General features: G+C 42.8%; 1 protein-coding gene across 3 annotated transcripts in view; it reads right to left on the bottom strand.

Moving 5' to 3' along the window:
* Positions 1 to 20,172, bottom strand: part of COL28A1 (collagen type XXVIII alpha 1 chain) — a 68,309-nt gene extending 48,137 nt beyond the window's left edge. Inside the window, exons 1-10 of one of the 3 annotated variants that reach the window (XM_033165584.1) lie at positions 19,984 to 20,172; positions 17,244 to 17,413; positions 14,022 to 14,578; positions 12,707 to 12,727; positions 10,103 to 10,159; positions 9,511 to 9,564; positions 9,249 to 9,290; positions 7,906 to 7,932; positions 7,047 to 7,091; positions 3,073 to 3,117 (exon numbers count right to left, since the gene is read on the bottom strand). In XM_033165584.1, the coding sequence (XP_033021475.1) occupies positions 3,073 to 3,117; positions 7,047 to 7,091; positions 7,906 to 7,932; positions 9,249 to 9,290; positions 9,511 to 9,564; positions 10,103 to 10,159; positions 12,707 to 12,727; positions 14,022 to 14,578; positions 17,244 to 17,370 (975 nt within the window). In that variant the 5' untranslated portion in view covers positions 17,371 to 17,413; positions 19,984 to 20,172. Of the gene's footprint in view, positions 1 to 3,072; positions 3,118 to 7,046; positions 7,092 to 7,905; positions 7,933 to 9,248; positions 9,291 to 9,510; positions 9,565 to 10,102; positions 10,160 to 12,706; positions 12,728 to 14,021; positions 14,579 to 17,243; positions 17,414 to 17,513; positions 17,569 to 19,983 lie in introns of those variants that run through there. The other 2 variants (XM_033165585.1, XM_033165586.1) reach the window with 2 other exon arrangements.
* Between the last annotated feature and the right edge of the window lie 6,620 nt (positions 20,173 to 26,792).

Below are 26,792 nucleotides of genomic sequence, written 5' to 3'. Positions count from 1 at the left end.
TTCCTTTTAACTCGTTTCTTCCTTTCGTCCAGAGTTTGTGCTTCTTCAAAGTCCATGACGCCTTTGGTAGAGGCTATGCTCCAATTGGAGTGCTCACAGCCCAGTGGTCTACACACTGATAGTACCTTTCAATACAGACCCCCAATCTTCATTTGAGATGAAACACATATAATATAAAATGGGGGTGGGGATTATAATAAGAATAAGAATAGTATCCAGGAATTCAATGTGAATTTGAAGGAATTGCTGGAATCTGGCTAAAAATCATTCACCTTCTTGGCATATCTTATTACTATCTTCTTGTCATATTGATATTCTGGAGGATTTCAAGTGAGTAGGAGCCAATAACATGCGATCATTTAAGAAGTCAGAGCAAAATAATATTGCAGTCAAGGCAATACTAAGATGTGTACATACAGACATGTACAGAATATATATGAACTCTGTCCTCTATCTCTAAGCACATGAGCTTGCACACTCAAAGATTTCATTGTTTATAGAAGAAAACTGTATGTACATTGTCAGAAATGTTCTTGTCAGTCAGAGCTATCCTGTGGGCAGGGAGAGAATCAGATTCTGGGGTGCAATATCAGTTTGTGGGAGGAGACTTCTCATGGCTTGACATCAACAATTGCAGTCTCAGAATGAGCTGCTGCTGTGCAAATGTCCGGGAAGACATTTCCAGGAAGAATATAGGGTGTTCAGACATTACATTCAACAAGTACTGGTATACAATCTGGGTATACAGTAGTTGAGCTGTACAGATCAGCTAAAGTACATAAGCCTTGCTATGATTCTGTAATTTCAATTTCAGTGGTATTTCAGGGATATAGCTATAGAACAGTGCTATAAGAACTCATCAAGCTTTCCGGGAAATCCCTGCTTAAGTCTTGCCTGACGTTATCACTGGTGCTGTTCAGTAGCAGCATGATTGTCTACCATGGGAACTCCTCTTAATCACAACAAAGCATTTATGCAGAAATAGGCCTACTAGACATTTTTCTACTCGATAAAAAGCTGAAGAATTGGCAAGGGAGGGGGTTCAGCAGTTCCACTGAGAAGGCAAAAATGTTCTCACAGTTCTACTTTAAGCTCAGCAGTGTAGATGCAGAACAGGACACTGTGACTAGGAAGAGATTGATAGCAGGTTCCCCTTGAGAATGACAGCCTTTAAAAATAATCACACAGAAGGAGAGCTGTACATTTCAAGAACAGAACAGCACAAAGCTCTCCATTGCTTGAATTCCACAGATACAAAGGATATGCTGCCACTGAGCCATATAAGAACATAAGAGTCCTACTGGGTCGAAATAAAGGCCTAGCATCTGGTTTCTTAGCAACAGCCAATCAAGTGCCTCCAGGAAGCCCACAAGCAGGGTGTGAAGGCAATAGCCCTCTCCTGCTGTTTCCCGTATCTGGTATTCCGATATATATCTTCAGATACAAATAAGTTTTATCTATTTTTATTGCTTGCATTTGCATCCCATCCATCACTTTGGTGATTCCATGGTAGGTGGCACTGGGTTATATCTCACCAAGTGTTACTCAAAGCAAACCCATTGTAATCAACAGACTTAAGGTAGCTATCCATTAATTTCAGTGTGTCTGCTCTGTCTTAGTCAAATTTAAACAACTTTAAAAAGCTACTAACAGTGATTGTGGGACAGAAACACACAGAGAGAATTTATACTCGAACACAATGTAGAACAGCAGTCAACAGCCATTAACAAGACCTTCCCCCACAAAAGTACAGCAACAATAACCAAAACCGTCCCGGTAGCATTACACCAGCAGATATAGCCAACCGAATTTCTCCCATCAGTTTTCACTGGGAGGACAAAAATGCTTTTGTCATTGAAAGGTGGACATAGATGGCATCAACCACATTTCAGAAGGGAGGGTGCTGTCATGGAAATGATCATATCTTGAATCATCACACAATGTGCCTCACTCAATGGCACAATATGCTTTTTTTTGTCACAGCTATAGAGTCATATAAGAACACCATGACACTGGATTTTTTTTATTGTTACTCTCCTTCCCCCCCCCCAAACTCAACTTTTCCAGCTGTAGAAGCCATGCTGATTTGTCTTCAGCATGACTTGTTCTTCTCATATTTACTAATTATTGTGGGAAAGGGGGTTAACTTTAATAATTGCTTCCAGGAAATGTGGTTAGGCCAGGCACAGGCAAACTTGGCCCTCCCTAGCTAACAGGACCAGTGGTCAGGGATGATGGGAGTTGTAGTCCCAAAACATCTGGAGGGCTGAGTTTGCCTATGCCTGGGTTAGGCTGACAGGCCTGTAATCTCCTGGCTCTGCTCTGCCTACCTTTTATAAATTGGTGTTTATCAGCCTATCTTACAGTCTTCTGGTAAGGAGGCCCACTGTAGCGCTAAGTTGCATATTTTTATTAGCTAATCAATAATTTTGGTTTCGAGTTTTCAAAGAGCTCTTGGGCATAAGCCAGCTGGCCCTGGTGACTTACTAACTTTTAATTGTCCAATACTTCATCCCCTTGACACTTCCATTCGAGTTAGTTCTGAGACAGGGCAGGGAATGCTGGCCTACAACAACTGCAGCATACACAAACAAGACAGTGAGGTGATAAACATGCAGAGGCTGCAACTCTTCAGGCTTTGGAGAGGCAGGAACTCACATAAAGGGCCATTCAGTCATGTATCTTTAAATGTAGGGCCTGCTCTACCATTCAGCAGAATGTAGTGGCAGGTGATGCTGGGCAGACAGTGGTGGTGAACTGTTCTGGACAGATCTGTGTGTACAGTGATGTGTGTGTGTGTGTGATGTTGGAAGACAGAGTTGGGTGTGCTTCCCTCAGGTGTGGTGGAAGATGCTGTTCTATCACAAGTGGGCTCGACTGCTATGAGTCCACTCGTATTTTGCACATGCAACAGGAGAAGGTGCCATGTAGTTCTGCTGAAGTATAGTCCGTGCACAGATTTACCACCTCTAGCCAAAGTAATCCACACACCACAAGCCAAACATCCCCTGGAGTTGAATAATGCAAATGAATAATAATCTTCACATAGAATTAGGTTGTAAACAAACTTACCTGAGGTCCTCTCGGTCCCTTTGGGCCAAAAGGGCCTTCTAGACCCTGTTTAAATAAAACAAAAAATAGAAAGATTAATTGCAAGTTCTGATTCAGCCAAGGCTCACTAAAACACTTCTCAGCTCTCTCCCTGCAGCTATGGTTGCTATTATCTGCACATATTATAGGTGTAAGCTAGATTTGCCTAAATTTCCCCTTTACTGGTTGCTCCTCCATGCTCTGTCCATTTCAGATCTCTGACCTGAAACTAGGGTTTGTCAATGAGCTACCACAGCCTTGGCCAACCTAGTCATCTCCATATGGTTTGCACTACAACTCCTCTCTGCCCGAGGGATGGATAGGAGTTGCAGTCCAAACCATCTGGTGGGCACTAAGTTGGCAAAGGCTGGTCTAGTAGATCTATGTTGGGAAATATTCAGCATCATGCACTCAAAATATAAGCAGCTTTAGCTGAATGTGCAAAGGGGAAAACAGGACCATGGTAGCAAATACCAAACCCATTCCCTGTACAGTTGCACACACTCAGGTTCTCAAATGTAGCTGGTGAGGCTGCTGTTTTTTGTTTTTGTTTTTTGCAGGGTTCCTCATCTCATGTACAAAGCCTGCACAACATTGTACATGGCATAGGCTGTGAAAGGACCTGCAAGAGCAATGCTGCTCTTCCCCATGTCCATTGTACCCCTGTTTGTTGTCATCAGAGCAGGGCAAGTATTCCTGGGGATGGTTACCCTCTAAGAAGGGAAGGAAGGGGAAAACAAAGACTGCTCAGCACCCTTAGGAAGTTAAAAATCTCAGAGTTTCTGGGAGGAAGCCATGACAGTTTAAAACAGATCAATGGCAAAATATATTTTGAACAGACGTCAATATAAGGTTCTCTATCTCTATGCAGACTGTGCAAGATCATTTTCTTTCTCCAAGCAAGAATGCCTTGGTTTGGGAATGGAGTCTCTGAAAATGAGGAAGTGTATCTGGACGGCTGGAATATCGGTCTGCAGCAGAGAAGAGGAAAGGAAGCAGGGCTCTACCAAGAAGCCACCTCCATCTACAAAGTGTCACCTGGCAGCAGTCATTCCATCAGCCTGCCCCAGGAGGGAGGGAGGGGAGCAGGACCCGCCACCCACCCTGCTGAGAGACCAGCAGCTTTTGGCTCCTGTTTTTCTCCAGCTGTTTCCATTTGATCTGGTCATTGGGGGGGACGGGGACTCTGAATGGTAGCCAGTAAAATCCCACCCAGAACAGACTCATTGAAATGAATGAACCTGAGTTTGTCATGCCCATTAACCTCCGTGGGTCTACTCTGTGTATGGCTAATGACTAACAAGTTATAAAGTCAATCATTCATACCTAATAGCTAATGCTAGAGTTTGCTATTTTTTCTTCTTCCTCTCAATCCCCTTTTCATTCATGTCACATAAGTCCTATTGCAAGGAGCATCTTATTGTTCAGCTGCTCAGGGAGCCTTCTTCGACGGAAAAGGAGGATAAAAATGCTCCAGACAAGTACATGTTTTCTTCCATCCTAAAACCAATCATTTTCTTGGCCAAAAGAGGGGAGGGATGGGGGCAGGGATGGAACTCTGTGGTCAAAATATGTGCCCTTCTCTCTTGGGAGCATCACTCTCGTCCTTAGCTTTAGCCCCAGCTGCTTGCTATCGGCCCCCTTTGAACTTGTGAGCAGTTGGGCGGGAGGAGTGGGCTCTGGCATCAAGGAAGCAAAACCAGCGATGGAAATAATTACAGTTAAGCTTGTCCTCTGCAGACTTGTGAACATGATCCACGTCCAACCTGAATTCAAACAGCCAGCAGTTATTTGCATTTTCAGCTAATATAAAAGCTGTACCCTCCGCTGACTGCCCTTTGGGGAAACCCAGAATTCTGGGCAGTGGGAAACACCAGTAAACAATAATGAATACTATGCAATAAATCTCTCTCATTTCTTTTCTTTTTTTAACATTTTGTTGGGACACCCAACAGTACAGACAATTGCACTGCTGTGCTGATCTTTCCAGATCATAAATGTGCTCCAGAGTATCAGTGCTGTGTGTCCCAAACTTTTGCTCTGTGCTTCTACTGTGTGTTCTCCATGTCTGCACATTTTCCACTGGCATGGTTGCTGCCTCTTATTCTTCCTTCTTTCTTTTTAAAAAACCTCTTCATTCATTTTTGGCAATGCCGCTTCATCTCCTGTTGTAAGTGGGAATCCTGTGGGTGATGAGAACTTTGGCCTGTTCAGAAGTTTCTGCAAGTGCTTAATCCATTATGGCCTTTTAATCCTTTACAGATGTTCAATGCCTTCTCCTTCCTTGCCCTCAGTAAAAACAACAACTAAGATGCTATTTCCTTACATTTCTACAATCTCGACATATGGTCTTTATGTCCATTTTTTCTCCTTTCCATTGTAACTGCCAGCTGCTAACTAATTTTCTTTTAACTTCACACATGTGTACATTTCACATCCTCCCTTACAACTTCTTCACCTGCTACCCATGTAAACTGACACTGTTGTATGGAGCTATAAGAACTAAGAATCTGACAGTTCACATGAATTCCTTCTTAGCAAATTAAAATATTTAAGCACTAGTTTTCTTTCTCGTCAACCACAAAAACCAGATTGAGCAAACAAAACGGGCTAATCCAATTTGAGTCTGGATCAGGGATGAGGAACCTGTGGCCCTCCAGATGTTGTTGGACTAGAACTCCCATCATTCGTGCAGATTTGGATAATTTTTATATTTATATTAGATGTACTGTACTGATTTTTTTGGTTGCCCAATTCCAGCTCCTTGCCACACGCCCAGGATGAGCACCAGCTCTGCCCCCGCCTGCTCTCCGCTCCCCGGTCCCAGAGCATGAAGCTCCGCCACTGCCCATGGCACCAGGATCATCACAGGTTCCTTCTCCTGGACCTGAGAAACTGAGCGCCTTCCTCACAACTTCAATGGTGCAGGTGGGAGCACTCCAAGGAGGTCTTGTCTTCAGCAAGTTAGCCCTTGAAGAGACCCTAGTTCTCCAAAAGGGAGCAGAGTATCTATTTAAGAAATTTATATACCTCATGTTTCTTACAAAAAAGAGCCTACAAAATTTAAAACATAGGGTGGTGTTCAATTATTTTTTACTCAGAGGACACTCACTGAAAATAACAGACCTGACTGCACTATATATTTAAAGCACTGTGATACCACTTCAACATTCATGGCTTCCTCAAAAGCATCATGAAATCTGAAGTTTGTTAAGGATGCTGAGAGTTGTTAGGAGGCCCCTATTCCCTTCACAAAGCTACCATTCCCTGGGACTGGTTGTTAAAGTACTTGCTGACTTGAGTCCATGGGAGACCACTAATGGTGCTTCCCTCAAGTGGTTTAGTGATCCATTTGGAGCATATAGAGTAAAGTGGTCCTTAAGGTATAGGAGTTTTAGAAAGGTGGGATGGAAACAGTGACTAAAAAGGCCCCAGTTCACTTTCTGTCTGAGTTGGAGCAAGTTGCTCACCAGGAGCTCTCTGTGGTGGTCCTGCAACAACCAACATGCTTCGCTTCCTTGCACCACTTGGGCTCCTCCATGGGGCCAGAACATGACACTCTTCTATTTATGTATGTTTGCTCAGCACCTTTATTTTATAGGCCACTTCAAATCTAGAGCGGTATGGAAATTCTCAATCAGGCCAAGGAAAGCCTGTTCAGGCAGCAGAATCTCAAAGCAACCCATAGAGGTCTGAAACAGTGTGACTATTGCCACGGTGTTCCCAGAGAATCAAACTGGTCCACTTTGACCTATTGGATCCATTTCTCTTGATGAAACGCTTTCAAGGTAACAATTAACTAACCTTCCACCAACACCGGTAGGTTCAACAAGAACAGTTATAATTGCCTCTTGCCATTTTAAGAAAAACACTCTTTGCATTTTCACGCAATGTTCTGGACAGAATTTTGACGCAGCTTTTACGTATGCATATGGCAAGTTGTTTACAGTACTTACTCTGTCTCCCTTTAGTCCTGGTGTTCCGCATTCCCCTCTCTCACCCTGCAAAAAGTATATATTATTGGCATGATTTCATGGTGATGCTTCATACAAATTATTTGTTTTTGTATAGGAAGTTGACGTGTCACGTTCTCTGGTTATTCTGACAATCTAGATCAGGGGTGGGAACCTGTGGCCCTCGCAATGCTTCTGGACTACAAGTCCCATCACCCCAGACCACTGACTATACTGGGTGATGCTGACTGGAGTTGTAGTTCAGCAATGCCTGGAGGACCAGAGGTTTACTGCCCCTGATCTAAATTATCATGTTGAAAGCACTTAAGCAAAAGAGATACACATCAAAATCACCATAAGCCTGGAAAGCATAGGAGCATCACTTTTATGTCCTTCTTTGTCCATCCTCAAAACTTCAATCTGCCTGCCCTGTGTTGATAAGGGTCATTCTGGAGCTTAGTTGCTAAGTGGCACTGAATTTAGTCGTATATGGCTGGAGTCAGGGGTTTCCTGCTACTGTTCTGTTCTTGCTAGAGAGAGAGAGAATTAAGTTGTTCTCAAGTTTCCTGACCAGTATGTTCTCTAAGCCTTCTATCGTACTAGTCCTTACCAGCCACTTTCAGCCCAGAGCAGGATCCCAAAGAACACAATACTGCTACTATGAAGAAGCTTATGGTGCAAAAGACTCTAGCTTCCAAAACTTTATGGACCGTATTCATATCTCTTCCTTCTTTCATCTGGTTCTATTAATATTATTCTTTTACAACTCATCCTCTATATTTTTAATGCATTGTCTTTGTAGACATCTAATTATAAACTGCTTAATATGGCAATATAAGCAAGCATTTGTGAATCATCTCACCTTGTCTCCCTTATAACCAGCACCTCCCTATTAAAAGAACAAAATAAAGTTTTTTTAACATGGCTAATACAGCATCAAGAATATGATAAACAAATATGCTATTTAATCAGCACGGAGGGGAGAGTAATAACCTGGTTGGAGAAAAAATGAAATGCCATCCTTTGAAGAGTGTGTGTGTGTGTGTGTGTGTGTGTGTGAGAGAGAGAGAGAGAGAGAGAGAATATAGCATGCTTCTGATCTCCACACAGAACTCTCTCCATTCATTTAATTGGAGGAAGGCAGTATTCATGTGCAAAGAAATGAATTAACAAATTGGCTCCCTTCATTAAAATGCAGAGAGAAAGGAAGTGTTAGCATTAGGGCTTCCACATGCAAGACAGGCTGCTATTTCTATAGAATAGTGAGGCAACGATTATACATCACATATATAAGCATTCTTCCAAAGATTTCAAAATCAATCAACTCTTAGAGGCTCTGTTTGAAGACGCACTGTTTCAATACCACTGGCAACTTGATTTACACTGAGACTGTAGACCTCGCTATTTACTATAATTAATATCCTCACCATTACATTTACTACCTACCGTTCTTCCAAGCAGGTCAAGGCCGTTAACACGGTTCTCCCAAAGCTGTGAAGTAGATAGAGAGACTGGCCAAAGATTACCCAGTGAATGTCATGGTTGAGTGGAGGTTTGAATCTGAGTCTCTCCTGTCATAGTCCAGCCCTCCAACCAGTGAGGCAGGTTCATTTGGGCAAATGAAACACTGCCCCACCAATCTCAGTCCCCATCTGCCTGTCTTCTTAGGTAGTACCAGCCCAGGGGGAAGAACTTCCTATCAGCTTCCTCCTCCTCCTTAGTCTCCTCAATGCCCTTATAGAAATCAGCAGGGTGGAAGACAAAACTGTCATTAGTTGGCTCTTCCCACCATTAGCTCTGTCTCCAACCTACTGTTGGGCTCCCTGCCTTCTTTCCTTCCAGCTGTGGTTAGACACAACTCCACCTTGATCTTTCTTAGCCTTGGGCAGTGCAGCTAAGTCTTGCATAGGCTGCTGTGACATCTGAGATGATAAATGTGTGTTTTTTTTCCTGACTGACGGTCGAATAAAGAAGGATGGATGGATGGATGGATGGATGGATGGATGGATGGACACCTGAGATGATAAGTTAAAGGCATCAAAAGGAGCTATGATGATGGCTCTGCTTGCAAAGTCCCACTGTGACAAAAGAACATATCAAAAGAAACAGGACAGTCAGAGAGGAGACAGATTAAAGAACAGGGCTTGAGAGAAAGCAGAAACACACTTCACATTGAATTACTGGCAATAGCAATAATTCACGTACCTCTGCACCTTTTTCTCCAGGCTCTCCTTTCTCAGCCTCACCCTGGAAAAAAAGGTAGAAACCAGTGAAAATATTTGGAAATATTATTTCCTTTTATACTACATTCAAACCCAACTTTGACCATAGTCTTATTAAAAATATATAACAGTCAAGACCAGGACATTTTTTTCAACTGGAACTTGCTTGAACTCAGTTCCAGCACCTCTCAGGCGGGTCCCATTGCCATTGTAAGAGAACAAGGGAGGCGTTCCTGGTGATTTACCTTTTCTCCTTTAGTTCCTCGATCACCTTTATCCCCTCTGCCACCATGACCACCCTTGAAGGGACAAGGAGAGAGAAATATCATTAATAGAGTATATGCCCTCTTTGTTTTGAGAGGACGTAGAGTTGCATAAAGTTTGCACATCCCAATTTCTGTGAATTGATGCAATTTTAGAAATCATTACTGGGACTGAAATGCTATGCCATGGCTCCAAAGCGGGGAAGAGTGTGACCAGGTGACCTGTGTCCATGCTCAGACAGCTGTCCGGGTCCTAAATGTTGATGGATAACCACAAGGTCCCTGCTTTCTCTCCCTTCTTACAGTTCTTTATCTTTAAACCATATTGGACTGGACAGTCTGTCAAACAGAGAACTCCTTAAAATAGAGGACTGTACCCTGTAAAGCAAAACACATGGTAGGCCTAACTAAACCTGGTGCTTTTTATACTTTCTTATTGAGTGAACAATTCCTCCCTCTTTTCTTTCAGGCACACTTAAACATATTCTATTCTCCTTTAAGCTTTTACGTGTGATAGTTTGCTCTTATAAAGTAGGAAATCTGAAGGTTCCTACTGTCCATCATATATACTCACAGGTGGTCCTGGAGGTCCTCGGTCTCCCTTCTCGCATTCACAGCTCTTTTGCTCACACTACAGGTTCAACAGAAACAGCAATGTTAGAATTTCACATTTCCAACTACGAACGTAATTGTCCCAAATTGTCCCAGGGTACTAGTGGTTCATTAGTCTGGTGAAGACCTGATACTATCCACCAGAAATGGAGAACTGGAGTTAATTCTCATCTCCAGTGTAATGCTGGGCTTTGGAGGCTTCTTTAATCAGAAAGAAGTTCTTACTGGACCCCAGGAGAAGGGAAGTGTCTTGTCTATTATATTATGCAGAGCTCTGGTGCCTGCACAAAGTCAGGCTCAGCACAAGGCCATGCAGAAAGTGCCTGCTCTTCTCCTTAGCCTGGAACTTAAGGCGAAGAGTGTGATCTCCAACTTGTCCTCACTCTTGGCTTCAGAGCCACTTGGAAACAGTGAGAAGTCTTGCTTCTTCTGAGTGCCTCTGAAGCCAAGGGTAGCATCAAAGTTGAATCCTGGTCCAGTGGTCCTTATGGGAACGCACACATGTTAAGTGGCGATCACCCACAAAGACTGGCTACATGAGGCCCACAAAAGTGTGTTGGGTATGGGTATAGCTATGGGTATCACAGTGTCCATACACCAGGCACTTAAACACAATTTCAATTTATCAGAGACTGACTAGATGTCATGGCAACACAACCCATGTGCCACATTGTAGGTAGTGCAGATTTCCATTGAAGTCTGGGGGCAAGTTAAAGCCCAAGGAGGGCTAGACAGGAGACATTTATTTGATGCGATCTTCTCTCAAAATACTCCCCACCCCCCCACCCCCCATTTTCAGATACAGTGGTGCCTCGCAAGACAAAATTAATTCGTTCCGCGAGTCGTTTCGTATTGCGAAAAAATCGTCTTGCGAAGCACGACCATAGGAATGCATAGGAATTTAATTCCCATAGGAATGCATTGAAATTTTCGTCTTGCGAAGCACGACCATAGAAAAATTCGTCTTGAGAGTCACCTAAACATCGCAAAACCCTTTCGTCTAGCGAGTTTTTTGTTGTGCGAGGCATTCGTCTTGCGAGGTACCACTGTACTATCAAAACCCCATTGGGAGAAAACTAGCTGAGAAGAATTTAACACGCATGCCCACCTTATAGAGCAAGCCACACCCCTTCTCACACTTGATAGGAAATTGGTAGATCACCTGGATCCATGACATCTAGCTCAGCTCTCAACATGCAAAACTCAGGCGCAGGCAAAACGCACACATGCTTTTATCATCTTGTATCTTGCCTGGTTACACAGAAGTTTTGTCGCATCCAAAGTGGCCTTAATCCCCCAATGGAATGAAATCTTTTCTATTCCCTTTCCTTGCAACTTCCCTTTCGTGCCTCTGTTGGCGTCTTGCTTCTGAGAACAAGTCACCCTGATTCCCACCCCTGCATCCGCTCCTCTGGTCCCACAGGCCCAGGCAGCCACCTTGAAAAGGAGGAATGCTCCTGACCTTTAGTCCTTGCACAGCTGCTTGGGCCTCTCAGAGAAAAAAAGCACTTCCATGCTGTTTCTGTTTGATCTATTCTTCTTAAAGAGATAAAAGCTGCATACACACTATACATTTAAAGAACTTTTTCCTCTCCCTCCACCCGCAAGGAATCCTGGGAAATGTGGGTGGTAGTCAAACGGAGGCCACAGTCACGCCATGCATTTAAAGCACTATGAGTCATGGCTTCCCCCCCAAAGAATTCTGGGAGCTGTAGAGTGCTTTTATAATCAACTCTCAGCACTCTCAACAAACTACAACTCCCAGAATTCTTTGGGGGAAGTAATGACTATTTAAAGTGGTATCATAGCACTTTAAAGGTATGGTGTGGATGGGGGCTATATTTTACTCACAGCAGACCCATCAAAGTTAATTAACATGCCTAAGTTAGGTCCCTTCATTTCAGTCAATCTTCATAAAGCTTGTTTTGTTAAGGGTGCTGGGAACTGTTCCTCTGTGAGAGGTAAAAACTACAGTTCCCAGGATTCTATGTGGTGTGCGTGGAATGTGCTTTAAATATACAGTGTATACACAGCAAAAGATAACTTTTTGGGGTAGGGGGAGGAATTCCATAGTTATGCTGATATGTGAGGAATCTCATGATTGTGCAAAGTGCATCCTTTTCCTTATGAGGAAGTTATCTCTTTGCGGGGAAATGTTATCTGAGAATCAGCATATATCTCCCCATGAAAAGTGGGGCCTGCAACAGAATGTTGCAGTGTGCAGTGCTGCTGATCAGGAGTCCAGACACTCCATTCCTTCTCCCATCTAGTTTTCTCCACCCCTCCCAAAATAATCTAGCATGTCATGGTCACAGAGCATGTTCAAGTCATTGGTCTGTTTTGTGTGTGTGTGTCCCCTTATCCCTCCATTCTAAAGCTTCCCCCTTAAAGATCTTTTTTTTGTACTTCAGCAAACCTTCCCCCTCATGCCTGTTGATACCTCCCTCTTGTGCATGTGCGAATGGTGCTGTTTAGACTACAAAGGCAACGGCACTCACAGCTTGAACACTGCAAATGGAAGAGGTGGTGGCAGTGGCACTGCATGCTCAAAACCTGATCAACTTACCCGCTCATCAAATAGAGTTGCCTGGAAGATAAAACAATTAAATATATATATTAGCATGACATGCCATTTTAACTCAGATTAGTCCGGTTAACAACAGTGTTCATTTCAGGCATTTATGAATCGCTTTTCCGGTGAATCTCACAAAGTTGCTTACATATTGGAAGAATAAGCATTACTAAAACAATACCATAAAACAGTAAAGTCAAGGTGCAGCAGGAAAATCACTTCTGGAAATCCCAAAGTGAACGTGATATGATAGAGTCATTAGCTCTATTTACCCAAACTTTGTGGTGAGTATGAATATGTAAAATGGAACAGCATGGCTCAAACCCAGCTGACTATTAGAAGATCAGAAGAAATCCCACCCGCCTCATTTATTCCTTTCCATAATATGTTTTCTTCTAGAGGCTTGTTTTCTTACTTGTCATGTATATATTCACAACTTTCGCATCCAGTTCTCCCCTGAGAGCTTTGGTCTTCTACAATGTCTAATATTTCTTGCTGTCTGACCTTACCACATCCTGTTGTTCTTCTGCGTTTCTATTTGACAGTAAACTGCTAATCTTTCTCATTATGCCATTGTATAATTAAGGGGCATAGCTCAGTAGTAGCACATTTGCCTTGCATGTAAAGAGTTCTGGGTTCAATCCCCAGCATCTCCAGATAAGAACATAGCAAGAGTCTACTGGATCACACCAATGGCCCATCTAACCCAGCCTCCTCACACTGGCCAGCCATTGCCTATGGGAAGCACACAAGCATGACCTGAGCACAAGAGCATTCTCCCCTCCTTCTGTTTCCAGCCACAAGGCTCCAGTCACCTGAGCCACAGGCCACTGCTGGCTAGGGGAAGATCTCCATCAGTTCTGCTATGACAGACCAGCTCCATCAGGCCTCCTCTGCCTGCAACCATCACCTGCAGGCAGCCATTGCAGCAGTGGGAGAGCTGAAAAGCAGAACTCAAGTGCATCAGCTCTGCTGTGACAGGCCAGTTCCAGCAGATCACCCCAGGCAAAATTCCCTGGAATGGCTGTTCCATAACTGGGATGCCACTACTGAAAAGGCCCTGTCATTGGTGGCTACTATTGCTGCGGGATAGCTCAGTTGGTAGAGTGTGAGACTCTTAATTTCAGGGTTGTGGGTTCAATCCCTCTGTTGGGCAAAAAGATTCCTGTATTGCAGGGGGCTGGACTAGATGATCCTTGTGGTCCACTCCAACTCTACAATTCTATGAAACTATTACTAGATGATGATGATGATGATGAAGAAGAAGAAGAAGAAGAAGAAGAAGAACCCTTAAAAAAATATTACTTACCAACTGGTCCCGTATTTTGTCTGCTAGGTTGGGATCGCTGAGGATGAGCACAGGCTTCCCAGGCGAATCGCCAGATATCAAACGCAGTTTGGCTTGATTGGCAACCTTAGAAAGGCCAATGGTGATGAATGATATTCCAAGGGCCCGGGCAGCTTCAGATATACTCTGCACATCAGGAGACTTTGGGTGGTCGATCCCATCTGTCATCAGCAAAGCCACTTTGACACCTATTTTACGGCCTTCTGTTTTGAACAACTGGGTAGCGTTGGAAATAGCATAATAGGAATACGTGCCGTGCCCGATAAAGGTCATCCCAGCGACTTCCTGCTTAAAGGTCTGCAAGTTTCTCCATTCGGTAAAAGGATGATCGATTTTGACTGAACTGCTGAACTGCATGATTGCCAGTCTGAAGTCATACCTGCGGACTCTGGTGGGCTTCATGAGGAAAACCTTGTCGCTTAAGGTGGTGACGAACTCCTTCTGCTTATCAAACAGGACATCTTTTGCACTTTCGGAACTGTCCAGGACAAAGATGATATCGATGAAGCAGACGGAAGCTGCAGAGGGCAAGACGGGACAGAGATCATTCAAAAACGGGGAACAAACCCGCAGTGGGAGAAGACAACAACATGGGGTGGTTTCAAATAGAAAGGGGTAAGGGGAATTCCAATCCAATTCTAGGTTCTTCTCATTAGATGGTGGAACAAGCAGGAAGAAGAAGAAGAAGAAGAAGAAGAAGAAGAAGAAGAAGAAGAAGAAGAAGAAGAAGAAGAAGAAGAGTTTGGATTTGATATCCCGCTTTTCACTACCCGAAGGAGTCTCAAAGCGGCTAACATTCTCCTTTCCCTTCCTCCCCCACAACAAACACTCTGTGAGGTGAGTGGGGCTGAGAGACTTCAGAGAAGTGTGACTAGCCCAAGGTCACCCAGCAGCTGCATGTGGAGGAGCGGGGACGCGAACCCGGTTCACCAGATTACGAGTCTGCCGCTCTTAACCACTATACCACACTGGAGGAGGAGTCACACAAGAGTCAGTGGTGGTCCTGCTTGTGGGTTTCCTATAGGCATCTGGTTGGCCACTGTGAGAACAGGATGCTGGACTAGATGGGCAGTTCTTATGTTCTCAATTCACATGACAATAAAGGCATAATAGTATTGCTGAAGTATATTCATTCACTAGGGATTGGAAGTGTTGATTTAACATAGGGCTGCAGTCCTTTAATACAGGCTTCAGAAACCTGCTGATGTCTGAATGTTCTCTTATTAGTTCTTGACTCCATGTACATATTGTATGTTTTCTGGTTGTGAATTAAGGAAACAGTTCAACTGTGTTATATAAATATTGTTAGTATACTATTAGCCTACGTGTTGCTTTAGGTTTATCTGATTGTTCTGTTTTGCAACACAGGGGATTTTTTGTTGTTGTTGTTGTTGCAAGACGTCTGAATGTTGCCGGACTACAACCTCCATCACCCCTGACCATTGGCCATGCTGGTTGGAGCTGTTGGGAGCTGGAGTCCAACAACATCTGCAGGGCCATTGGTTTCTCACACCTGCTTTAACATGACATACATTTCATAGAATCAGGACAGCCCGCATATTGCTGAAGGCAACCTTTTGTGTACTGTATCTATTTACATTACGATGGCTTCTTCTGCTCTGTATTAAAGAAAACCCTAAGAAGTTTGCCTGTTACGTGTGTATTATAGGGAAAATGAAAACAACAACAACTAGAAATGAGTCACTTGCCTGAGCTAGATGGGGCTGCACTGCCCTGAAGGAGCAGGTATGCAGTTTGAATCTAGGGCTGTCCCAGGAAGCCAGGAGTTTGTGCATTGGTGACTGCAAAATTGGATACCTGCAATGCACTCTATATGGAGCTTCCCTTCTGCTTGATCTAAAAGCTGCAGTTAGTATAGAATGCTGCAGCATAATTGCTGACAGGAGTGAGAGCCTTTCAGCACATAACACCCCTGCTCAGAGATCTGCACTGTCTGCCCATTTGCTATTGGGCCAAGTTCAAGGTGTCACAACTAGTATGTGTGTAGCCCTTAACAGCTTGGGATCACCTGATCCCATATATGCCTTCAAGACCACTTTGATCTGCAGAACTGACACTATTGTAGGTGCCACATAATACTAGCTGTGCAGTTGTAAAAAATCAAGCTTTTAGTGTAGCAGCAGTTACACTTTGGAACTCCCTGCCAATTGACACCAGACAGATGGTTTCATCATACTCTTTTCGGCATCTGCTTAAAACATTTTTGTTTCAGCAAGCCAATCCAAACATGTAGAAGTCACATGTGTTTTATCTCTTTTCAGCTACAGTTGGTTAGAATCGTCTCTTGAAAGTTTTTAAATGCCTGATTTCAACTGAGCAGATTGGAATATTTATTTCCTTATTGAATAAACAAAATATCTTGTTGCAAGGAAACCTCTAAGCAGTTTACAATAATGGAAAATGAAACATTGGCACTATTAAAAAAATTATTTAAAAAAAATCCCAGTTGAAATCAGAAAGTTAAGAAGGAATGGGAGAGAGTAGAAGTGTATATGGAAGAATATGGAAAGAGTAATTGAATATTAGAGTATTTCTATTTTCGCTCACAAGGATATAGGATAACATTATAAAGAACAACAATAGTAAGTATATAATTAGATAACACAACAGAAAAAGATAATATAAGTCATAATAAGATCGCACATGGATGGGAGAGGTATGGAAGGGGGGAGGGAAGGGGGACTGTAAATATGTAATATGTATGAATTATGTATGTATGTTATTATGTATATATGCTATTTGCAGCATGTAACAGAGGTGGTGAATTTTATGCTATATCTGTTATATCTCTATGTTATATCTCTTTTATTTTTATTTTTTTGTATGCACATTAAAAATAAAGAATTTTTTTTTAAAAAAAATTCCAATCTATTCTGAAATTGTGGGTGTGCAATATGTTTTCCAGTAGCAAATTCCACCTGAAAAAAGTCTGTTGAGTTTCTTTATGTGAAAGGAAACGTGCCTTTTAGAATAGAATAATTATGTCCCTTGTAGTCTGGTCTTAATGGAAAACATGCTGTTCCCATAGAACCCAGGACTTGTTACCAAAATGATACAAAATCCCCATATATTAATAATTTGCCACTTTCCCTTGGAGATTATTCCATTGTGCTTGGAAACATTTCATGCAGCCTATAGCAAATTCTAAGAAAATTACTTTACCCTGAAGGTTCGCTTTTCCTGTTAGAGAACTTGGCTTCTGTCCCCTTCTTCTGTTTTGCCCATACACTACACAGTTTGTAGCAACAGCCAAAACCAAAAGGCAAAAGACAGAATGTTTTTTCCACATAGCGACGGAGATTCAAAAATCAAAGGATCACTTACTGCTCCTGCTAATAAAAACAAAGAGAGCTGTTAACGTCTTGTGCATATTAATAATAAATCTGTAACTACTTAACACACATTTACTCAATGAATATGATGCAACCTTACCACAGACCAGAGCCAGCACCCGATAAAAAATATTGGGGGAAGAACAGAAGGGGTGTAGTATATTTCTGGGTGGGAGAGGAAGAAAAAAAAAAAAACCAGCATCATATGTTAGTGGCCGAGATGGAATGGCCATCTGTCAGGGATTCTTAAGCTGTGATTCCTGCACTGCAGGGGGTTGGACTAGATGACCCTTGGGGGGTCGCTTCCATCTCTACAATATTATTATTCAATGAGTTCAGAAATGGGGGCAAGAGGAGCAAGCTCTTTGTTTGGGGCCATTTGCCCCCCCCCCCGTGCCACCAATTTCCCAGGCTTAAAAATTAAAATAAAATTACTTCCCATTTTTTAAAATTAAAATTAAGCTTAAGTTATGATCATTATCATATCATTGTTCTGCCTTTTCGTTTTTCGTTTTTGTTTGCTTAATTTTATTTTACTATTGGCTTTAAAACGATTTGTTTTAAGCTTTTATACTGCAAGCTGCCTTGTATATACAGTCATGCGTCGGAAGTCGAACAGAATCCGTTCCTGAACTCCGAAATGTTCAACTTCCAAAGCGCGGCTTCTGATTGGCCAATTGGAAGCCGCAGAAGCCCAGAGGTGGGCGCGGTGGGTGCGGTGTGCCCCGGCTGCCATCGGGGCACCGTGTGGCGTGCCCCATCCCTAACCCCTATGGGCGGTTCACCCCACCCCTGGGCGCACCGCCCCAGGTGCTTGAGAGGCTTCCTCCGCTACTGCAGAAGCCCTGTTGGACATTCGGCTTCCGAAAGAACATCTGGAAACTGGAACACTCGGGAGCCGAGGTACGACTGTATATGGTAGGAAATTGTGGGGAAATGTTCTAAACCAGGGGTTGTCAACCTGGTCCCTACTGCCCACTAGTGGGTATTTCAGGGTTCTAGGTAGGTGGTAGGGGGTTCTATGGCACAAGTTGAATCCTCCTTCCATCAAGCACTGGTGGGCGGTAAGGAAATTTTACCATCAAGAAAGTTGCATTAGTGGGTGGTGGGTATAAAAAGGTTGACTACCCCTGTTCTAAACAAACAAACAAACAAACAAACAGCTAGCTTTGCCCTTCTAGTTCATGAATTAGATACACATATTTTCCAGAAAGCATGATAAAACGTTTCCCTTGGGGAAAGGGCCATAGCTCAGGGACAGAGCATCTGCTTTGCATACAGAAGGTCCCAGGTTCAATCCCACGGCATCTCCTGGTAGGGCTGAGAGATATCCCTGACTGAAGCCCCAAGGAGCGGCTGCCAGTCAGAGTAACCAATACTGAACTAGATATGCCATTGGTCTGACTTGGTTTACACCAGCTTCCTATGTTCCTGTTGTCCAAAGCTATACCATCCTTTTCTAATGATTGTGTACTGACTGGCGGTCGAATAAATTTTATTGATTGATACCATCCTTTTCACTTTTTTGAAATATTCTCAGGTATACTGTACTTGGCATTCTCCTACAATAAAACAAGCTGCCCCGTGGTATAATACCAGCAATTATAAACGCTGGAAATAACTGATGCAGAGAAATCACTTTAAATAGCAGGAATTAGCACTGTCATCCTATGCAAACACTTCCCTGGAAGCAAGTCCCATCGAAGTGAATGGGGCCTACTTCTGAGTAGGCATGCATGAGATTGTGCCGCAGGTTACATTCCGAGATGTGTGCAAAGTTCAAACGCTCCATTCTGTGTAGAAAACCTTTTGAGCCCACCTCAGCCCTTTATTACAATGCTGCACATTTGGGTGCCTGGTGTAAGTGTGCCTCAAAATTTCATTTTAACACACAGGCATGTCCATAATAATTCATAGCCATTGATTTTAATTTATGTAACCCCATATTTCAGAAAGAAAACTATTTGGCAACAAAAAGCCACTACTAAGTTTTCCATTGTTATAGCATTATCTTTAACATAGTCCATGGGATGTTGTTTGGCACACGCATATTTGGTTAGATTTACAAGATAGATGAGCAGCTTGATTGAACACATTTGTACTGTGACTTACTGCCAAATCCTATGTATGTCTACTCAGAAGTAAATCCAGCTGAGCTCAGTAGAACTTAATCTCAGGTAATTGTGCATTAGACTGCAGCCTTACAAATGCAATCCTATACATACCAATGCAGAAATTAATCCCACTGAGTTTATTCTAGTAAAAAAAAAAAAAAACTCTCTAGCCTTAGATGCAACTTACAAGAATCTCTTAGAGAAATGCATTTACGATATTACTAATATGAAACATTTAAACAATATACTTCACTTTCCAGTTTCAAACTCTCCTTACAGAATATTGTTTAACACCACCCAGTACTTTGATGTAATTCATTCATTCTCTCCCACCCAAAAAAGATGCAATACAATGTCATTTTAATAATATGACAATAATTATTATGTCATTTTGTTTCAAGTCCCATTTGAATTTTTTTGCTAAGACAAACAACTTCTAAAATATTGGTATCTTACCTTACAGAACACCAAATCAGCAAGCTTGGGAATAAATAGTCTGTAAACAAACATGAACTAGAAAATGCATTCCTAGGGTCGCTGGATTTTTTTGTTTTGTTTTTAAATACTTTTAAGCACAGCTGTCCTTAAATAAATAATTAGTCCTGATGCAAATCAGGGAACCCTGCATCTGGATTTGTCATGATCCTTTATTCATGTTTTATTAGTCCAAGTTGAATGCAGAGTGGTTAGGCATGCAGCCAGGTCTAGCAATCTGGGTGGGAGCATAAACAACTTTAAAGGAACAGCCATTCAGAGAGTTTGCTATAGAGCTGCTTGCTGGTTGCTATTCGGTACATGAAAGCGGTACTTCTTACAAACAACTTCTATTGGCATTTGTCCCTGCCCCTGCCATGCATTCATGCAAATCTGTGGTCTTTATTCAACAATGCTTCCTGTACGAGATAAGAAAGCAACCACCACATACTATGTGTGCATAGTCCAAAATTTGGGGAAGGTTATAGATGAGCTTTGAAAACATCTGGAAACAGATACACCTGTTTATACACTACACTACACACACACACACACACACCAGTGAATGCTAGCAGTTACCTTTGTTACAGGTGAGGAAGCTTTTTGGTGCCATGGGCCAGGTCATTATCAGGATTGGGCTGCTACCTGTCAGTCACCTGATGTCACAATGGCTGGGAAGTGGCGTGCACTGCCAAAAACGGAACAGGATTTAACCCCCACTCATCAGCTGCTGGTGTTAAATCCTGATGTCTTGGTTGTGTGTGCCAGTACAGAATTGAAAGTCACACCCCTGTCCATCGGCTGATATCACCTGCCTGTGGGTGTGATATCAGCTAATTGACCTATAGGCCAAACTAGAACCCCTGGCAGATGGGTGTTGTGGGATGTGAAACACAGAGCAGTCAAATACAAAATTCCTAGAGAGGGATGTTTGTCCAGCCAGTAGATAAACTTCCTGTTTCCTCCTGGGCTGGGACAAACTTCCTCTACATGTGACCAGAGGTGGGCGTGACCTTACCTGTGCAGGTAACAAAATAGCACAGGGCAGGCAGCCATCTCTCTCTCTCTCTGACTCCATTCCTCGAAGAAGCAACATCTCCTTAGCCTGAGATGCTCTCTTGGCCTCCAGCCAAGAGAGAACAAAGGAACTATCTCCTTATGGGATAGATTCCAAGTGTATATATATTTTGTAACTTAAGTCTGCCTTCTGATCCATCTGTGAACAGAATGTGTGAGTAAACTATTTTATACCTTTTATACAAGACTGTGTTGTGTCTATCTTTTTAGGAGAAAATAAAGGGGAATTACCAGGAAACTTATTTTAGAGGCTTAAGCAAGCCTTGGCAGCAACTTATCCGCTGTGTAAGTTTAAAAGGGAATGTTACTCTGCTAAATTATAGAACTTGTTAACACAAGTTGGGAAGGATATTATTAATCAATATATCCTCTCCTGCCTCCCTGAACACTCCCACAGGTGTAAGTGGGCGGAGCTATTTTGTGCTTGGAAGTGGAGCATGTCCACCTGCACACTTGTGCAGGTTCAGACTGCTCATAAGGTGCTTTGGTGGGCTTCCTAGCCACTCTACTCATGTGTTGTTGTTTAGTTGTGTCCAACTCTTCATGACCCCATGGACCAGAGCACGCCAGGCACTCCTGTCTTCCACTGCCTCCCACAGTTTGGTCAGACTCATGTTGGTAGCTTCGAGAACACTGTCCAACCATCTTGTCCTCTGTTGTCCCCTTCTCCTTGTGCCATCAATCTTTCCCATATAACATTCCCATGTACACATTACCTTACCTGTGTATCCATGAATTTCATGACCTACAGGGGTACTTTTTCTCTAGCCTCTCCCTTGGGTTTGGTGTATTCTTCAACAGTTGGTTGAACACTTAGAACTGAAGAATTCATGCTCCCATGAATTATTTCAAATACCAAAAAGAAACAGAGTTCACAGCAGGGGCGTACCCAGGATCAAAACTAGGAGGGGGGGCAAGCCATGGTCGTTTAGGTTGTGACATTTCAGCATGGAAAAGGCGAATGAAACCAAAATTTTAAGAAAATTATATACAATTATAGCAGTGTTTTATTATGGTAGTTATTACAATTATTTGCTTGAAAAGATAAATTTTTATTCTAGTTACATGTCTTATACTAATATCATTTTTCTTGGGTTTGAAGAAAACTTGTTCAAAACTTTCGTTTCAATCCAGTCCTGATTTTCCTTGAAGAATTTCCGATGGATGCTCATCAAACACAACCCAGTCAGTCTGTCCTCTCCCATTGTACTTCTGAGCCAGGTCTTTAACCTTCGAAGGGTAGTGAAAGATCATTCAACAGTAGCCGTGGTGGACAGGAAAGCACTTAAAATACTGATCAACTAGTGGCAGGCGGCTCAGTTTATATAGTGACGCGGAACTCACTAGACCCCTCTAGAAGATTCCCTCTTCTCTCTGCTAGAGCCCACTAGAGACCTCTCCCTCCCTTGAATCCCACTGGCTGGCTGACATAGATTCCTCTACCAGTCGCTAGGTGGCTCTAGATACTTCTTGGTTTTTACACCATTTCAGTGTGGTAAACAACTGATTATTCCCCATCGCCCTACCTAATTTTGTTTCGTTTCATCACTTTATAACCATTTAATGTTTTTTGCTTGGGGGGGCAGCTGCCCCCCTGCCCCTCGCTGGGTACGCCCATGGTTCACAGTGCTTCCAAAAAACTTCAACATTTTTCAATTCAACAGTATAAATTAGGGAGTCATTTTGTAGCTGCTACTTTGAGGAGTCCTACGTCCTTGGCCAGGGACGCGGGTGGCGCTATGGTCTAAACCACAGAGCCTAGGGCTTGCTGATCGGCAGGTCCGCGGTTCGAATCCCCACGATGGGGTGAGCTCTTGTTGCTTGGTCCCTGCTCCTGCCAACCTAGCAGTTCGAAAGCACGTCAAAGTGCAAGTAGATAAATAGGCACTGCTCTGGTGGGAAGGTAAACGGCGTTTCCGTGCACTGCTCTGGTTCACCAGAAGCGGCTTAGTCATGCTGGCCACATGACCCAGAAGTTGTACGCTGGCTCCCTCGGCCAATAAAGCGAGATGAACACCGCAACCCCGGAGTCGTCTGCAACTGGACCTAACGGTCAGGGGTCCCTTTACCTTTACCTTTAAGTCCTTGGCCATCTACTGCAAATCATCCAGGGATCTACAGTTGGACCCAGATCTGCCCATCCCTGCTATGGACTACATGTATGTAAAGATCTGTACTCACAATCAGGAAAAATCAGGGTCCTGAAGCAGTGGGGAGAGAGCTCTACACACATATAGCTGTACACATGGACACATGGATGTTGTAAGCAGGGGCAGCACCCTACACCGCCCTCCATTCAGTCTAAGGCATGAATCAGGCTGCACAGTGTCCTGCAAAGGGTAGGAGACAACACCTATCCAACAACCATTTGCAGTTATCAACACATTCTGTTACCACTCCAATTATTATTAAAGGTTTCTTTCCAAAGGTTGTCCTGCTGCAGAAAAAAATAAGCAAATAATCTTCTGGCACCTTAAAGACTAACGCATGGATAATGGAAGAAGTTCTCATGGATTACAGTCCACTTTATCAGATTTGTTATGCCCCCGTGTGACAAGCACAATAAGTACTAGCGAGGTGGCACAGCCTGAGTACATTTGGTCAGAAGCTTCAGTGTCCAGCAGGATTAACTTCCTATTCAATAGGTTCAGGATTGCAGCCTAAAACTGCAGTCATAACCCTACTTACTCAGGAGAAAGTCCCACTGAATTTTGAGTGGACGTAATTAGGATTGCAGTCTTTGTCTGTCTCCCATTCCAGGCTGGGTCCCATAGAGATGCTCTGGCTAGGTGTGTGGAAAGGTGCAGGCCCGGCAGCAAATGATCAGGACCAGGGACAGCTCATTGTGAAGCTGGAATCAGGAGAGCGGCCAGATACCAAGTTCACTTGGAGCTTGGAGTGTTGCTATATGCTGTTTAGAGCCAACTGATGGCAAGCAGTCTTAGAGCAAGATGGCCAATCCTCTACCAGGTCAAGTTCAAGGTTTTGGTACTAACATTTATGACCATAAACAGCTCAGGGGCAGCTTGAGAAATAGCAGTGGGGAACAGCAGGGAGGGTTGACAGCTATGGAAAACACCTAATCTCTGATATGCCCAGCAGGCCTCTGCATTCTGCAGGAGAGTTTCTCCTCCCAATTCCTAAAATATCAGAAGTCCACTCCACAGCAACATGGAGCAAAGCTCTCAATGTGTATACCCCTGTTGTGTGGAACAGGATTCCTGTTGAGATATGACAGACATTCACTATTTGTACTTTCCCCCAAACAACTGAACACACTTTTGTTTCAACAGGCGTCTCCAACTGGATGAAAATGACTCTGGCTTGCATGTTATCTTGTTTTGGTTGTAAACTGATCTTCTATTATTTTTGGTACTGCTTTTGAAACTTTTTTTAGTTGTTTTTTAACTGTGTTTGTAAATTGTCTTCACACACTTGTTGAAAGTAATTCATAAAATGGTCATTATCATTCTGGTCATCATCCTAGCCTCCCTGGAGAAAGCTGGCATTCTGTTACACAGCCATGTGCTTCAGTGGACTGGAATGCACATAGTGGGCCTCCTTTTGCAGTACTGTAGATGGTTCTCCTGGGCTGTTGGTGGTTCTGGGGATGAGTCTTCAAAGTCCACTTATACAGACCTATTTCCTCAGGAGCAGGGAATGAAGGCTCCACTCACTATTACAAATGTAAATGCAATTGTAACTTATTTTCTTTGAGATCAACATGTCTCTATGTTTTTCTAAACCCACAGCAGGTGATGCAATCTTCCAGCAATTTGACTTTACCCCAAAAGGTCCACTCTTCCATTGTCTCCTGAGACAGATGGATGCCAACAACTTTGTTTCTTTGAGATCAACATGACAAGTGTTGCCTCTGAATATATTAAATAGTGGGTGGACATAGCAGACGACACAGTGATTCTCCAAGCAGCTCTGTTTATTCTCAGGCTGGAACAGGACTTAACTGAAGGGCTCAGCAGCCTGCTTATATAGAACTCGGCTACAAGCAAAAGTAACAACTTTCTGTAGTTACCCAATCCCTGAACATCACTTTCAATCCCTCATTTGCATGTGCAGACCTGAGTGAAAACTGCAACAGAATGAACTATATACACATACCCCTAGTGGCCTAGGGTGAGAACTTCAATACATAACAGAATACCTTACAAAGAAAATAAAGACTCATTAGTGCAGGGGTCCCCAAACTAAGGCCCGGGGGCCGGATGCGGCCCAATCGCCTTCTAAATACGGCCCATGGACGGTTTGGGAATCAGCGTGTTTTTACATGAGTAGAATGTGTCCTTTTATTTAAAATGCATCTCTGGGTTATTTGTGGGGCCTGCCTGGTGTTTTTACATGAGTAGAATGTGTGCTTTTATTTAAAATGCATCTCTGGGTTATTTGTGGGGTATAGGAATTCGTTCATATTTTTTTTCCAAAATAAAGTCCAGCCCCCCCACAAGGTCTGAGGGACAGTAGACCAGCCACCTGCTGAAAAGGTTTTCTGACCCCTGCATTAGTGTAAAGTCCAGGAAGTGCACTTACGAGCTCCAGCATTTCCCAAACCAAGTAATTTGAGCAGACTAACATATGCTGCTGTAGGGGTATGAATTATTTCAAGCTATACAGAAAATCTAATCAGAAATGAACCAGTTTCCCACCTTTGGGGACCTATATGATTGGACCAAATATTGTGTCACTATGTTTATTAATTCAGAATTATCTGAAATAAATTTATTGTCAAGTTTATCATATAGTTCTTTCTTTGGGTCATTAGCAGTTTATTATTAGCATACCTATCTTTCATAGCATTCATGAAAGTCACATGACAGTTCCATTGAACCTTTGCCAGCCTTGCTTGGGCTCTTGGGAGATGGAATCCAATAACATTTGGAAAACCACAGGCCTATAGGAAAGTTAGTAGTTCTATTCTCATTTGGTAGTCGTTATGTAACAACTTCAGGCTGGTCTCCAGACTGTCTGGGAAATGTTGCATCCATTAGCCTCTTTTCATGGATATGTTCTTGGAAACCTGGCATACCCTGAATGTGTGGGAATGTTGGGAAAAGGTTGATGTGGAGACTGGCTGGATGCTGCCTCACAGCTTCCAAAATGTTTTCCTCTTATAGTTCACTTTCCCTGAAAACCTAAAAAGAGAGGTTAAACAAATCCACCAACATTCACATATCTATTCCCTAAACTGGGAATAATTTAGGATCAAATTAGGGATTTACCATCACATACATAGAAATCAAGGATTAACTACTCCTTATTAACTACTTTGATTGTGAGATAACTGTATATCTAAAGAGTAAATAATAGATTAAAAATAGATGGCATTGTACTCAGTGGTTGTTGGATTGCTATTAGAGGGAAGCAGCTATTCTAGATTTATATTTTCATATTTTATATAGTTGTTCCTTTAAAAAAATGCAATTGTTTTCAACTGTTTCCATAATAAAATGTAAAATGTAAATTGTAAATTGTTACACACACTTACACACATATAACAATTTATACAGCTGTTTTACATATGTAAATATGAACAAATAGGTATCGCTTTGGTGGGAAGGTAAACAGTGTTTCCATGCGCCTCTGTGTGCCAGAAGCAGTTTTGTCATGCTGGCCACATGACCCAAAAAGCTGTCTGTGGACAAACGCCGGCTCCCTCAGTCTGATGCAAGATGAGCGCCACACACCATAGTTGCCTTTGA

The sequence above is a fragment of the Lacerta agilis genome, chromosome 12 (genome assembly GCF_009819535.1).
Source record: "Lacerta agilis isolate rLacAgi1 chromosome 12, rLacAgi1.pri, whole genome shotgun sequence".
NCBI classification, from domain to species: Eukaryota; Metazoa; Chordata; class Lepidosauria; order Squamata; family Lacertidae; genus Lacerta; species Lacerta agilis.
Note: the sequence above shows the minus strand (reverse complement) of the source record. Positions and strands in the feature narration are given on the sequence as shown.